The 16,393-nt window shown below is 42.5% G+C and overlaps 1 protein-coding gene across 1 annotated transcript in view; it reads left to right on the plus strand.

Annotated features, from left to right (window-relative positions):
* Window positions 1-16,393, plus strand: part of LOC105534360 (glutamate dehydrogenase 1, mitochondrial-like) — a 30,938-nt gene that overhangs the window by 3,446 nt on the left and 11,099 nt on the right. The window contains 9 exon segments of the mRNA XM_011973069.1: window positions 1,975-2,030; window positions 2,872-2,886; window positions 7,704-7,867; window positions 12,558-12,753; window positions 14,062-14,199; window positions 14,288-14,369; window positions 14,372-14,424; window positions 14,850-14,930; window positions 15,818-15,941. Of these exon segments, the coding sequence (XP_011828459.1) occupies window positions 1,975-2,030; window positions 2,872-2,886; window positions 7,704-7,867; window positions 12,558-12,753; window positions 14,062-14,199; window positions 14,288-14,369; window positions 14,372-14,424; window positions 14,850-14,930; window positions 15,818-15,941 (909 nt within the window).

Raw genomic sequence — 16,393 nt, forward strand, 5'->3', positions numbered from 1 at the left:
CTTCTCGGGCAGCGTGGAGGTCATCGAGGTGTCCTGACCCCTCCGCTGCCCTCGGCTCCGCCGCCCGCAGCCGGGCCCGTTACAAATATTTATTATATATAATGCAAAGAAAGGTAAACGGTTTCACTGTGGTTTTTATCGAGAAGTAAATATTTCTATTGTTTATTTAAGCTGTTCATTCTGGCAATGATTTGGCAACAGTGCAGGTGGTCCTCGAGCTCTATTTTTACTGTCTGGTATTTAAACTGAAACACACGTTTCTAAGCAATACAAGGCCACCTTCAGTCGCAAGCTGGGTGCCAGGCCTGGGGCCCCTCCCAGTTCCCCCGCCCCTGGAAACACTGCTGATGTTTGCATAGGCTGCCGAGCTTTCGTGCACTTTTTACACAAGAACAAGGTAAAAAAAGGAAAAAAAAAAAAAACACACAAAAACGTATTTGCCACAAACTGAGCCACAGATCCCCCCTTCTTCTGCCACCCACCTCCCCTGCTCTCTCCTTTGGGGCTCTGCACCAAAGCCATAGGTTGGGGAAGCAGGAACTGGTGTGCCCCAGAGAGATGCGACCAGCCCTCTACCAGCTCCAAGCACCAAATCTTGATGGCAGGGAGGGCACCCCGCTGCCCGTTGCTCCAGAGCCGTTCCCTCTCGGGGGAGGACAGGCATTGGGCCCCATGGTGCCAGGGTGTTCAGAGGGGCTGAGGTATAGAACAGAGTGTGTAGGGGTTTGGGGCAGGGGCTTCTGGAGCATCAGATGAGGTAGAGCCCAGGGGAGGATGGGGTGTTAATGCCCCCAACTCCTGCCAGAGCCCCAGTCCAGCCACTGAGTGGCTCAGAAAGGCCATTCCCAGAGGGCTGCGGCCCTCCCTTCTCCTTTGCCCATGCCCCCAGAGCTGCCTGCCGGGCAGGGTGGCACCACTGCAGGAGAGGAGCTTGGCCTCGGGGGGATCAGGCAGGAGGGGCCTGGCTAGCCAGTGCTGGCTCCACTGGGCAGGGAGCCCTGGACCGCCAGGTATGAGGAGGCGGTGGGCTTAGGGTCCTGTTCCAGGTCTGTCCCCCACCTAGCAAGGCCCCAGGCAGGACTTGGAAATCAGGTGTGCACCTGCAGGCTGAGGGGCTCCATGAGCAGGTGCTGCCTCGCACAGGGAGTTCAGGTGCCAACCAAGCCCCTGTGCTTCTGGGGTAGACCTGCTTCACTTAGGGAGCGCTGCCTCAAGGCAGATAAAGCCCGCTTGTTTGCCCCGACCCGCATGGGGGCCTCTCAGGAGAGAAACTCTTGTGCGCCCCTTTCCCAGGGCACGCTCTCTCTAGGCAGCATGCCAGCCCCCAAATGGTGGCTTTTGGGCCCAGGTGGGTCAGCCTGCTGCCCCTGCCCCATACCCTCTCAGGCCGTTGGGACCCCTGCCCTTCAGATGTCCTAGGGTCTAGGACTGGGCCAGCCACCCTGGGAAGAGGCCAGGGCCTTGGCAGGAGGGGCACCCAGGCAGGACCCAGACCTGAGTCCAGGAGCAGGGCCAGGGAGGCGCCCGCCCCGGCCCGGCCAGCCGCCCTCTCTGTGGTTTCTTCTATTTGTTCTTCTTTTCACTCACAGCCCTGTGTTCCTATCATCCCTCCTTTCAGCAAAAGTCCTGTTCCCTTTCCCTCTGTCCCAACCCACTCCTGTTCCCCAACAAAATAAGCTATCATTATTGTATTTGCAATCTATGGATTAGAGGTTGAAGTATTATTATTGCTTTATTATTATGTAAAAAAAAATATATATATATATGAACTTGGCTAGCCAATGTTATTGAACAATTCCTGTTCAATAAAATGTTGTTTAACGTACAGTTTAGAAAACGATGGTAGGTTTATTTCTTGAACTTTCAGAAATTCAAGCTTAAAGCATCACGTTTTTCTAAAATTGTGTGGTGCTTTCTGTCATTTTACTTTTGTAACCTTTATATGGAATAGCAACCATCAGTCTTCTCTTTCAGATGTGCCATTTGGGGGTGCTAAAGCTGGTGTTAAGATCAATCCCAAGAACTATACCGTAAGTATGAAAGTGATATTTGTTTTTTGTTGTTGTTGTTTTTATTGTTTTTTTGAGACAGAGTCTTGCTCTGTCGCCCAGGCTGGAGTGTAATGGTGCAGTCTCGGCTCACTGCAACCTCCACCTCCCGGCTTCAAGCAATTCTCTTGTCTCAGCCTCCCAAGTAGCTGAGACTGCAGGCATGTGCCATCATGCCCAGCTGATTTTCATATTTTTAGTAGAAATAGAGTTTCGCCATGTTGGTCAGGCTGGTCTTGAACTCCTGACCTCAGGTGATCCACCCATCTCAGACTCCCAAAGTGCTGGGATTGCAGGCATGAACCACAATGCCCGGCCTCCTACTATTTGTTATAGGAGCTTTTGCTAAACATACAACATTTCTGAAGATACTAATCTTCGTTTGCTTGATGTTTTTGTATCTTACTATTATCTGTGTTTATATGTTCTTTGTGTACGATCTGAGTATTCTTTTCTATGATATGTAAATATTTGTCATTTATCCTTTAATTTTCAAGCAGTTTAAACCTTTCTATATATTTTTTATCTAGAAGGCTTCTAATTTGTTTCAATAGAATATACATAATTACTTAATAGAATGCTTGCTCTATCAGTATAGTTAATAGAATGTTAATAGTTACTTAATAATAGAATGCCCTATCAGTATCAGTATAGTTAAACAAAATAAGGACGACTTAAATAGGAAATAAAGTGTATTTTTCTCTACTTTCCTTTTATCAGCATTTCCTCCACCATGGACAAGTTCCTATGAAATTAAACTATAAATGCTGGGCGTGGTGGCTTGTGCTTGTAATCCCAGCATTTTTGGAGGCTGAAGTGGGAGGATGGGAGCCTGGAAGTTCGAGACCACCCTGGGCAATATAGCAAGACCCCATCTCTAAAAAAAATGAAAACATTATCCAAGCGTGATATTGCATGCCTGTGGTCCCAACTACTAAGATGGGAGGATCACTTAAGCCTGGGAGGTCAAGGCTGCAGTGAGCTGTGATCGTGCCACTGCACTCTGGCCTGAGCAACAAAATGAGACCACATCTCAAGAAGAAAGAAAAGAAAGCCATTCAGATTCATTTTTAGGTAAAAAATGTCATGAAATGAATGTCGTGAAATAACCTAATATAGAAATACAGTAAGTATAGGTAACTCTAAAACTTGACTAGATTTGGCCTATCTTTCATAATAAAAGGCATTTGGGCCTTTGACATGCCACATCCCCAGCACTACTGTGAACTTGTGCATCATTGCACGGAGCCTGTTAACATAAGTTAACATGAGTTAAACTACCTCCCTCACACTTTTACAGGAATACTTACTGATGCTGAGATGTGGCAAATCGAAGTTATGTTCAGCCTGTTAATAGCCTTCATAATTTTTATAAGGTCTTTCCTCTTCACCTAAATCTCAAACACACTTAACAATCTTGAATGGTTTCAGACTTTATTCAGTCATATTTATCGCCCATATCTGCAATATCTCCAGCTTAATTGTATCAGAATTGACAAGTACCTAATAATTCCAAAGGTCAAAAAGTGATTCCTTGGAATACTGAAAGAAAACACAGCTTAAACTCTAGTAATTTGATTTATTTGCTTAATGCGCAAAAGCCTCATCAGGATGCAGCTAAACTGACATCTGGGCCCAGACAGCGTTGAAGCCTAGGAGGTAGGCAAAGGGAGTTTTTTCTCTCACTCCTAGGCAAACCTTCAAGTTTGATGTTATTTATCTGTTATTTCCTGACTGCCCTTTCCACAGAGAGTGTCAGATTGAGGGTCAGATCTGAGCCTGAGCCCTGATCCTGTCACATGTGTGTTTAGCATCAGCTTGTAAATTTCTGCAAAACAAAACGAAAAAAAAAAAAAGAGGCTGGGATTTTGATAGGAATTGCATTGAATCTGTACACCAATTTGTGGAGTATTGCCGTCTTCCCTACCCTCCCCTTTCACCCAGGCTGGAGTACCAGGCAGCAGTCACTGCAACCTTGACCTCCTGGGCTCAAGCAATCCTCTCACCTCACCCTCCCAAGTAGCTAGAACCACAGGCATGCGCAATTGCGCCTGGCTAATTTTTTAATTTTCTGTAGAGACAAGGTCTCATCGTGTACCCCAGACTGGTCTCAAACTCCTGAGCTCAAGCAGTCTTCCCACCTCAGCTTCCCCAAATTCTGGGATTATAGGCATGAGCCACTGCACTCAACCAGTATTGCCATCTTAACTATATTAAGCCTTCCAATGCTGAATATGAGATGTCTTTCCATTTATTTAGGTCTCTAATTTCTTTCAATGATGTTTTGTAGTTCTCACTGTAGAAGCCTTATGACTAAGTATTCTTTTTAATACTATTGTAAGTGACATTGATCTATGGTTTTCTTATGATGTCTTTGTCTAGTGTTTGTATTGGGACAATTCTAGCCTCATGGAATGAGTTGAGGAGTATTCCTTCCTCTTCTGTTTTTGGAAAAGCTTTTGAAAGGTCAATGTTCATTCTCTTGTGTGAGTGTAAGTATCACCTATGTAAAGTTCTGCAGGACCGTGATGTCTCCTCCCTTCTCATCCCCTTATATCTGTGTGCACCAGAATTACCCTTTCATCTCCTACTCTAGTCACATGCTGTTAGAAACGTTGCTTTTTTAAAAAAGATGAACTTCTGCCTCCGACCTGTTCTCTATATAAGAATTTACCTGTTAGGCCGGGCGCAGTGGCTCATGCCTGTAATCCCAGCACTTTGGGAGGCCGAGGTGGGTGGATTACCTGAGGTCAGGAGTTCGAGACCAGCCTGGCCAACATGGTGAAACCCCATCTCTACTAAAAATAGAAAAAATTAGCCAGGCATGGTGGCGGATACCTATAATCCCAGCTACTCAGGAGGCTGAGGGAGGAGAATTGCTTGAACCTGAAAGGCGGAGGTTGCAGTGAGCTGACATCATGCCATTGTACTCCAGCCTGGGCAACAAGAGTGAAACTCCATCTCAAAAAATAAAAATTAAAAAATAAATGATGTATCTGTTATTCAGGAACTACTTGTAATCTGTGCATCCCTATACATTTTGTATGTTTTGTATGGAGTAGAAAACTAGTAAGCCTAATAATTAATAGACTTGTGATTTTTGTTTTGGGTGGGTGAAGCTGTTTCATGTTTAGCATGTATAGACTGCTTTTAAGAAGGATTTTATCATTATATGTTTCTGATTTACAAACTGTGCTTCAGACTTGCCACTTGCCAGAGCCTTTCTCCAGTTGGAATTGTTTTTTGTTTTTTTTGTTTTTCAGACAGTCTCACTCGGTCACCAGGCTGGAGTGCAGTGGTGTGATCTCGACTCACTGCCAACATCCGCCTCCCTGGTTCAAGCAATTCTCCTGCCTCAGCCTCCCGAATAGCTGGGACTACAGGCGCGCGCCACCACACCCAGCTAATTTTTGTACTTTTAGTAGAGACAGGTTTTCACCATGTCGGCCAGGATGGTCTCGATCTCTTGACCTCATGATCCGCCCACCTTGGCCTCTCAAAGTGCTGAGATTACAGGCGTGAGCCACTACGCCCAGCCAGTTTTTTGTTTTTTAAATATACTGTTTAATCAAGATGGGATCTCACTATGTTGCCCAGGCTTGTCTCAAATTCCTGGGCTCAAGCCATCCTCCTCCCTCAGCCTCCCAAAGTGCTGGGATTATAGGCATAAGCCACTGCCCTGGCCTAGTTGGAATTGTTGTTTGAGGTAACAAGCTTATTGAATCCTAAAGCAAGCATAATACCTTTGTAGATACCTGTAGAAAGATTCAGGACCAATTTGTCATTTGTACATTGGGAGAAAAGGAGTGATTAAACAAAGTTGTACTGACCTCCAGCAGAGTTATGTCACTAAAGGAATGGAAAGTGAGCAAATAGGAGCTGGAGAGCACCAGAGAGCCCTTTTATCAGTGGATGAGGCTAGAATATGGCATTAATCTTTCCAAGTGTTGTGTGGGGTTAGACTTCTCATGAAGGATAGGTTTGGGTAGGTTAGACTTCATGAGATTCTTTTTTTTAAGTCTTTTGTTGTCGTTGTTGACTTCATGAGATTTTTAAGGTGACTAAGGGAAAGGGTGCTAAGACTTAGAGTTACAGATTAGGTGGGAGGTGGAGAAGGTTGGGGTATAAAAAGCAATCCTTGACCATTTCAAAGTTGTCTTATACCAGCCCTGTATCCATTACATCACAACTTGTTCAAAGAAGTTGATTATCTAGGCCTTGGGCCCCTGAGTTTAAGAAAAAACATTATAATATACTGATTCTGTCCATGAAAAAGTAAAATTCATAGTAAGAATTGGGTACAGCCCTTAGAAAGAACTTTAATTATTTTATGGAAGGGCATAATAGTTTAACCTTTTTCTTTGAGACAGGGTCTTGCTCTATCACCCAGGCTGGAGTGCAGTGGCATGATCTCGGCTCACTGCAACCTCTGCCTCCAGAGTTCAAGTGATTCTTCTGCCTTAGCCTCCTGAGTAACTGGGATTACAGGCACTTGCCACCATGCCCAGTTAATTTTTGTATTTTTAGTAGAGACAGGGTTTCACCATGTTGGTCAGGCTGGTCTCGAACTCCTGACCTCGTGATCTGGCCTCCTCACCCTCCCTAAGTGCTGGGATTACAGGCGTGAGCCACAGTGCCCAGCCTAATAGTTTAACTATTTTTAAAGTTGTGTTTTTCTTTTTGTAAAGATGAGTTTGTATTGTACAATTGAAGTAATATAGAAAGTTACAAACAATATATATATGGGGGCAGAGAGAAAGGGGAAGAGAAAGAAAATTGTAAGTGGGAACATGTTATACTTGCTGTATGAAACCTGCCTTTTTCCATATGTATGTTCGTGATAATTCCAAGTAATTTACATGGATATAAGTTACCCTTTCTAATGGCTGTTTAGTACTTTGCATAGGTATACCATAGTTCATTTAATTGATGTACAAGATAATTAGGTTGTTTTTATTTTTACTATGTTTGAGAGGAGTATTTCTGCACCTTTACAGATTTGAGTGAGCATCACTTAACATGTTTTTATCAGGGATCTTACTGTAGCCGTCAGTAGTAGTGCAGTCAGTGATTCCTGTTATTGCCTGTAAGCTAATTTGTTAGCCTAAAACTTTAATTTGCTATGATCTGGGGAACTGAAAGCTAAGGGCTAAAATTTTATATGTGCTGAGTGTCGAATAATAGGTCAAAGCCACGTTCTTCCACAAGTAAAATAATATAGGGCTTAACACAATTGCTTTAGCAATGTGACTCTCTCCCCTTTTTCTCTACTTGGTAAGGAGGGCTTATACCCCCACTAAGCGGCATGTTACTGTGCTGTCTCATACATGTCAACTCCCAAACCATAATAATCCTGCTTATATGGAACACAACGGTACTGTTATCTCTAATTGCATGTTAGTGAAATGAGGTCAAGAGAAGCTAAACTGATTATCCTCTGGTCACACTCAGAAATCCTATGGAGTGGCTTGTATCTGTTGTACATAGCTAACTTCCAAACATATAGCAAGTAAATGCCAGTGGGAGAAATTATTAGGTAATGTCGTATGTGTCTTAAGTTTCATAGTGAAACATTTAATGAATATTTCTATGACTTTGATTAGTTACCTAAATGAGATCTAAAGTTTTCTAGCCATGGTAACCTGGTTATTACAGAGACTTGCAAGGATCTTTGTGTTCGAGAAGAATTTTTCTTAAAAACTGGTGCACTGCTCTTTCCCTCTGTCCCCAGGTCCTGGCATTGATGTGCCTGCCCCAGACATGAGCACAGGTGAGCGGGAGATGTCCTGGATCGCTGATACCTATGCCAGCACCATAGGGCACTATGTGAGTACCCACCGGCAGCCCCGAGGCTTCTGCATTTGCTGTCTACAAGAATTAACAGTTTGACTGATTATATCAGAATCCCTGGGCTTTTCTCTCATTCAATCATAATCTTGATGTGCATATTATTTTATGTCTACTTGTCTATTCTTAAATCGTAATGAACACAAATGGTGCTTTACTTATATGCTGCCCTATACTTGTCACTGGGAAAGGACACTTACTGACCAGGGCAGCCCACTCTGTATGCTAAGACACTAGAACATACATCAAGAAGCATCCAATTCTGATTTTTCCCTCAGAGGGCTTCCATTTAAAGAGGGACTAAGGCGCATAAGCAGATAAGATATGGAAATAATGTAATACAACGGTGGAGATTATGAATTCTGAAATAAGACTTTCTAGAGGAGATATTTGGGCTAGACCTTGAAAATGGGTAGAATATGAACATTTAGAGATCTGGAGGATAAGAGGAAGAGAAACAATAGAATTCAGATTGTCTGAAGGTAAGGCATATTTATAAAGGTCATAGAAAGTAAGAGTGAAGGCTGGATGCAGTGGCTCGTTCTCGTAATCCCAGCGCTTTGGGAGGCCAAGGCAGGTGGATCACTTGAGCCCAGGAGTTGGAGACCAGTCCAGACAACATGGGGAAACCTTGTCTCTCCAAAAAAATACAAAAATTAGCCAAGCGTGGTGGTATACACCTATAATCCCAGCTACCTGGGAGGCACGCTTGAGCCTGGGAGGTTGAGGCTTCTGTGAGCCGTGGTTGCGCCACTGCACTCCAGCCTGAGCAATAGAGAGAGACCCTTTCTCAAAAAAATAAAGAAAGTAAGAATGAAGAGGTAAATGAACCAGGACAAAAACACCAAGCACCAGTGTTTGTGTTTTACATGTAGTCAGTGGAGAAACTTTGCTGATCCTTCCTGGGGAAGAGTAGGCTGGCAGCAGTGTCCAGCTGTGCTGGCGCCAGGAGAGAACCTCCTGTGGTGTCAGCGCCTTTCCACCGAGCCCAGGAGCCAGAGGACCAGGAGAGGAGCATTGGCACATGTGAGGCGCGTGACAGAGAGACTCAGCAAAACTGGATTGGATACATGTGGAATTAAGGAAAGGGACCAGGTTGAGTCACAGAGAACCAGGAGAACCTGAGTCTGGGGACTGAGCAGAGGTAGTACCACAGAACTGAATATGAGAGGAAACATAACTCCTGTCCCTGAAAGGGGTGCAACCTTAAACAATGAAACATTTGAGGAATAGGAAGAGAAATGGAGTCAAAAAATACATTTATGCCTACTACATGCAGGGCCACGGGTAAGCAGGTATTCACTACAACTGGGACAAATTGCTGCAAGTTGTTTTGAAGCTATGAAAAAGAATAACAGGCCCAACCAATCCTTTCGATCTTTTCAAGGTAAGGTCAGAAAAGGCCTCCTAGGAGATACAGCCTTCTGGTCTGCACTCAGACGGGTGTGTGGGCATGGACTAGGGGAGGGGTAGTGGCAAGTGTTTGGAACAGAAGGAAGTACCTGAGGGAAGGTTCTAAAGTTCAGAAGCTGAGTGAACTTGGGAGGCTAAGGACTGACTATTGTGGCCAGAGCTGAGAAAGAGAAAGGTGGTATAAGAAAGGCCAGTAGAAACAAGGGTCAGGCCAGGTTACTGCTTGGTAGGTGACTGTCAGAACTTTGGTCTTTGTCCTGAAAATACAGGGAAACCAGCAAAGAGCTGGTTTCAAGCAGGTGTGACTCAGCTAAGTGTGCATTTGAAGACTTGAGGGCAGGAGACTACTACAGGGGCCCAGACTGCAAGGGGATATGAAGAGGGAAGCAGGGCATGAAGTATAGCCTCCAACTAAGAAAAGTGGCACTGGAGAGAAGCAGAAAGAAGACAGCTTGAAAAGTGGCCGTTGCCCAAAGAAGAAGGTTTTTGTTGTCTTTTGGCATGTGTACTGGCTGTGAGCCACAGATTCACTGGTGCAAGAGAGAGACAATGCTGAAGAGATGCAGGGTGGTAGAGGTAGTGAAGTCCCCCAGGGGAATAAAAGCCTGGGGAATTCTTTTCATAGTGAAAAGACGGGCCTTGGAGAAGAGGAAGAATGTGGAAATGGGGACATTTCCTGAGGTGATGTCATGCCGTGGCTGGGAACATGGGCAGACCACCTGAAGTCCAATCCTGGCACCTTCACCCATCAGTTCTGTGACCTGGAAGTCTTTGTGTCTCCATTTCCTCCTATGCAAAATGACAGTAATAATGGTACCTACTTTGTGAGACTCATATAAGGATTAGGTGAATAATAATCTAATGCACTTAGAACTGTACATAGCCCTTAGTAAGTACCAGAAAATAAATATCTATAGGTATTACATCAGGTAAGTTATACAACTCCCTGAAATAAAATAGGAACAGTATTAGACACTTCAAACAATTGTGGTTTCAACTGCCCCTCCCAAAAAGGACAGTTTTCTACCTGTCACCTTTTTATGCTTCCTTCCCTTAGGCCTTGATTTTAAATTTCTTATCACTTAAAGAAGGAAAATTGCTCACCAGTAGAGTTCAAGGGGCCGTGCTTCACAAGACTTTATCTTGCTGTTAGCACTGAGAATCAGCTACAAATAACAACATACTGCCCACTGGTTTGCACTATTCAGTGTAGTGTCTTGCTTAAAAACAAGACCCGCCTCGACCTCCCAAAGTGCTGGGATTACAGGCGTAAGTCACTGCGCCCAGCCGATCTCTTGTTCTTTTTAAGCAAGATACTATGTTGAATAGTGCAAACCAGTGGACGGTATGTTATTTGTAGCTCATTCTCAGTGCTAACAGCAAAAGAAGGTCTTGTGAAGCACTACCGCTTGAACTATACTGGTGAATAGTTTTCCTTCTTTAAGTGATAAGAAATCTAAAATCAAGGCCAACGGGAAGGATTCAGTTGTTTTTGTTACTCATTTCTAGATGTCAACTGGAACGTGCTGCCCTCTTTCTCCTAGCCCCACCTACAAGTGCAGTGTTGGTGGGAGATTGTATTCTTCTCTGGGCTTTCAGTGCCATTACATATGCTGGGGAGCCTGGCAGTTGGCGCCAGGCCTGACCCCAGACAGTATTTCCTTCAGCTCCAGCATTTACACTCTCACTGTTGAAAAGCATTTGGCACTCGGTTTGCATTTCTGTATTCATGAGTGTTAATTATTCACGAAAGCAAACTGTGGGAAAACTACTAATTCTATAAAACACTTTACTGGACTGCATTTTTCGTCCTTGCTTTCATCCTTTTTGTTGGTAATTATACAAATAATATAATTCTAATTTCTCTCTGTAAAATATTTAAACAATACAGATAAAGAACAGATCACTTTTTAACTCAGCCAGGTGTAACGTTAGGGATATGCTGGAAGTTAGGGGTTTGGTGTGAAGTAGGGCATTTTATTTTGTTTACATGGATAGCAAATTGCTTCAACAGGTTTATTGAGTATTTCATACTTTTGCCACTGACTTAAAATTTTATATGAATTTTCATTTTATATTAATTGCCTATACGAAATAAGACTGTCTCTAGTTTCTCCTGCTTCACTGATGAGTTTACTCTGCAGTGTTCTGGTGGCCATGTTTATAGTATATTTGATGCCTTGGAAGGGAAACCCTCCTGAGCCCTATTCTTCCTTTTTCTAATTACACGTGTTTTTGAACAAGAATATACACACAAAGAGGACAGAAAGATGGGTGGTGAAGACTGCTAACCCCATCTTCACTTTGCAGAGCTAACCACTGCTACCAAAGATACTCTGCTCACACAGAAGCACAGGACTCTCACCCACACGTACCTTTTTAAAAATATTTCATTAAATACTTTCGTTAGTCTACTCTTAGATGAACTTCAATATCATGTTATATTAAGTATCAAGTTATATTAAAAACTTCCTTTTTAACAAGTGGCAGAATACAACATTGAGTCTTCCCATCCAAGAAAATTGTAAAGCCTCTTGCTTTCTCAGGCTCTGTTTTGGTGACATGCTCAAGTCTTATACTAGATTTTGAGACACTCGTGAATGAGATGTATATGTACCTTGATTTAGTAGAGCTTAAATACTTGTTGAAGGAATGATAGCTTTAGGCTGAGCTAGCTCTACTTTTGTGATGTTATTTTTACTTACTTGATGTTCAATCCCTACACTCTGTTTCTTCTGTCAGAAAATATAGTCTACTTTGCCGGGCGTGGTGCCTCACGCCTGTAATCCCAGCACTTTGGGAGGCTGAGGTGGGCGGATCACCTTTGGTCAGGAATTCAAGACCAGCCTGACCAATATGGAGAAACCCCATGTCTACTAAAATTACAAAATTAGCTGGGCGTGGTGGCACATGCCTGCAATCCCAGCTACTCGAGCGGCTGAGGCAGGAGAATCGCTTGAACCCAGGAGGCAGAGGTTGCAGTGAGCCGAGATCGCGCCATTGTACTCCAGCCTGGGCAACAAGAGCAAAACTCTGTCTCAAAAAAACAAAATATAGTCTACTTACTGTATTTTCTAGGAACAGAAAACTGAAAAGTGAGTCTTGTCTCTATTGGTAAAAATGTACCTTAAATACATTCATACACACACTCCTAATGAGCATATTTTTAATTAAATGAGAATGTGCTTTGACTTCAATTCATTATTTTCATTCAACAGAGAAATTGGACTTGACATTTCATTCTTTCAGTTACTCCCTCTTACGGGATATTAATTCACGTGCCTGTGTTACTGGTAAACCCGTCAGCCACGGGGGCATCCATGGACGCATCTCTGCTACTGGCCGTAGTGTCTTCCATGGGATTGAAAACTTCATCAGTGAAACTTCTTACATGAGCATTTTAGGAATGACATCAGGGTTTGGAGATAAAACATTTGTTATTCAGGTAAAAAAAAAAAATTTCCTTAATAACTGATAGACATTAAGTAAAGTTTTTAGAATTGTACTTTTAAAATTCAGTTATCTCGAATCTCTTAAATTTTAGAGTGGTGGTTTTCAGAGTAATAGATCTTTTGTTTTTTGAACCTTGGTATGATTCATGTAACTAGACCTGATTTAAGTATCTCTCAAGTACATGTGAAACTATTACCAACTATCACCAAATTCAACCAAAATATTGGTCAGTATTCAAACCTGAAATTGTATCTAGAAGGGCAAGTCTCTTAACATGATTTTCTAAGTTTTGTAAGTATATAGAAAGGTTTACACATTGACCCAAATTTGTTTGATATGGTAACATGTATTTTACTTAGGAGAATCTTAATTAAGTTGGAATTACTTTGAGATAGAAGTTGTGGCTGGGCACAATGGCTCATGCCTGTATTCCCAGCACTTTGGGCAGCCAAGGCAGGTGGATCACTTGAGGCCAGGCATTCGAGACCAGCCTGGCCAACATGGTGAAACCCCATCTCTACTAAAAATCGAAAAATTAGCCGGGCATGATGGCGGTGACTGTAATCCCAGCTACTCAGGAGGCTAAGGCAGGAGAATCACTTGAACCCTGGAGGCAGAGGCTGCAGTGAGCTGAGATTGTGCCATTGCACTCCAGCCCATGTGACAGAATGAGACTCAGTCTCAAAAAAAAAAAAAAAAGTTGTATTTCTCCAAATTAGTGACATCCCTTTTCACAACATGGGACATCTGATCATCAAGGTCTGAGGACCTAGTGGTGTATTTAATACCACTGCCATTTATTGATTGATTGATTGAGATGCAGTCTCGCTCTGTCCAAGCTGGAGTGCAGTGACGCGATCTCGGCTCACTGCAACTTCCATCTCCCAGGTTCAAGCGATTCTCCTGCCTCATCCTCCCAAGTAGCTGGGATTACAGGCATGGGTCACCACACCTGACTAATTTTCGTATTTTTAGTAGAGACGGGGTTTCACCATGTTGGCTGTGGCTGGTCTCGAACACCTGACCTCAAATGATCCACCTGCCTCAGCCTCCCAAAGTACTGGGATTACAAGCGTGAGCCACCATGCCCAGTCATCACATTCTTAAACAGAGAATTTTATTGTTGAAGAGAAACTAATTAGTACATTGTGGTTTTGGTTTTTTTTTTTTTTTTTTGGCAAAAGAATTTTGAGAATTGCTTCTAAATGAACAGAATGTGGATTTACATTGATCAAAATACGACTCTTGTTGTCTATACTAGGACTTTAATTTTTGTGTCATGGATAATTGTTCTTTACAGGGATTTGGTAACGTGGGCCTACACTCTATGAGATATTTACATCGTTTTGGTGCTAAATGTATTGCTGTTGGTGAGTCTGATGGGAGTATATGGAATCCAGATGGTATTGACCCAAAGGAACTGGAAGACTTCAAATTGGTATTAATACATTTTTATGGCATAGACACTAAATATAAACATTTAAACTCTGGTGCAGCTATTAATTGTGATTTTCAATCAATGGCAGCAACATGGGTCCGTTCTGGGCTTCCCTAAGGCAATGCCCTATGAAGGAAACATCTTGGAGGCCGACCGTGACATACTGATCCCAGCGCTAGTAAGAAGCAGTTGACCAAATCCAATGCACCCAGAGTCAAAGCCAAGGTGACAACATTATAGAAACTGGAACCAATATTATCAATGTGAATGACATTAGGGGGATCATAGAAGAGTCTGATTGAATTTTCTTTTTAGCAGCTTTATTGGCATATATTGCACATTCCGTACAGTTCCCCCATTTAAAGTACGTAATTTAATGAATTTTAGCTCCCTGCACAGAGTTGTGCAACCATTACCAAAAAAACACATCTGTCTGACACTCCTGTTAAAAAGAAAAAAAAAACCTAGATAAATAGAAAAGTGAAAGGTAGTTTTATACACTTTGCAGAGCAAAATAACCTCTATTTAATTTTAACTGAAACTGTGCTTCTCTCCACAGGCCCTTGTTCATATATGCACATCTCTTGCCCTCAGTGGAGGGGATTTGACGGTGTTGTTGGCATTTCTCTATGTTCCTGACTCTCTTGCAGATCATTGCTGAAGGTGCCAATGAGCCAACAACTCCAGAAGCAGACAAGATCTTCCTGGAGAGAAACATTAATGTTATTCCAGTAGGTCATCTATATTTATTAGGCTTTATATGTACTTAGAATCATAATTGTCTTTTGCAGGGAATTTGGAGGAAGAGAGGAATTGTTAGTCTCCCAAGCTCTAGTGAATTCATCTTTATTTCATTTTTCAGAAAATATAGTAGAAGCATGGTTAATTCTAAGCCTGTCACTTTTCACCGTGATCTAAACATTTATTCCAATTTCAGGCTGTTTACTGAATGTCTTTAGCCTTCTAAGAGTCTGGTTATAGAAATGTGTGCTGTGTTAGAAACACTATTCTAACTTAAGTTCTAAGATTTTCTGTATGATTCCTAACCTTATGCATTTCAAGTGCCCCTTCTGGCTTTACTCAGAAAACTAATATGAGGCACACATGCTCAGGTTTTTTAGCAGGTACGCATGAGTCTACACCAAAAAGTTATTAGAAATTAGTGTGGGCTTGGGATGCATTTTAAAGAACCCCCTTTACTGAAAACGCTTAAGACATTTAACGTAACTGAAATGGGCTACCCTTAGGTAATAGGAGAAAGAATCCTGTCTTCTGAGAGGCCCTGTGGACAGTCCAATCCAATTGGTTGGTGGGCAAGCCGTTTAGTCTGAGAACTTCTGGTAGAGAAGAGGCTCTAACCAAAGGTTATTAACATTCATTGATTAATAAGCCAAACAATGATCTTTTTTTCCCTAAATAGAAAAAGCGTTAGATGGAATTGGGCGGGGTGGGGAGGAGTGTTAAATTAAGTGTGAAATTCCTGATACTAGCTAAAATATATTTGCGATATTTGAAGTTCAGTCTACCTTGGTATTGAAGTTAAGGTCTTAGGTTCATTTTAAGCTTTTACTAAAACCATCATCTTCTAATTTCTTTGGTGTCTTATTTTTGTGTATAGGATCTCTACTTGAATGCTGGAGGAGTGACAGTATCTTACTTTGAGTGACTGAATAATCTAAATCATGTCAGCTATGGCCGTTTGACCTTCAAATATGAAAGGGATTCTAACTACCACTTGCTCAGTGAATGTTGATGATCTTGTTCTCCAAAACTCATTTTTTTTTTTTTTTATAGAGCAGGAGTGAAAGTTTATTAAAAAACTTTTTTTTAATTATACTTTAAGTTCTAGGGTACATGTGCACAATGTGCAGGTTTGTTACAAATGTATACATGTGCCATGTTGGTGTGCTGCACCCATTAACCCGTCATTTACATTAGGTATATCTCCTAATGCTATCCCTCCCCCGTACCCCCACCTCACAATAGGCCCTGGTGTGTGATGTTCCCCTTCCTGTGTCCAAGTGGTCTTATTGTTCAATTCCTACCTATGAGAGAGAACATGCGGTGTTTGGTTTTTTGTTCTTGCGATAGTTTGCTGAGAATGATGGTTTCCAGCTGCATCCATGCCCCTACAAAGGACAGGAACTCATTCCTTTTTTATGGCTGCATAGTATTCCACGGTGTATATGTGCCA

Source organism: Mandrillus leucophaeus, unplaced genomic scaffold, assembly GCF_000951045.1.
Source record: "Mandrillus leucophaeus isolate KB7577 unplaced genomic scaffold, Mleu.le_1.0 Scaffold1339, whole genome shotgun sequence".
In the NCBI taxonomy this organism is placed as follows: domain Eukaryota; kingdom Metazoa; phylum Chordata; class Mammalia; order Primates; family Cercopithecidae; genus Mandrillus; species Mandrillus leucophaeus.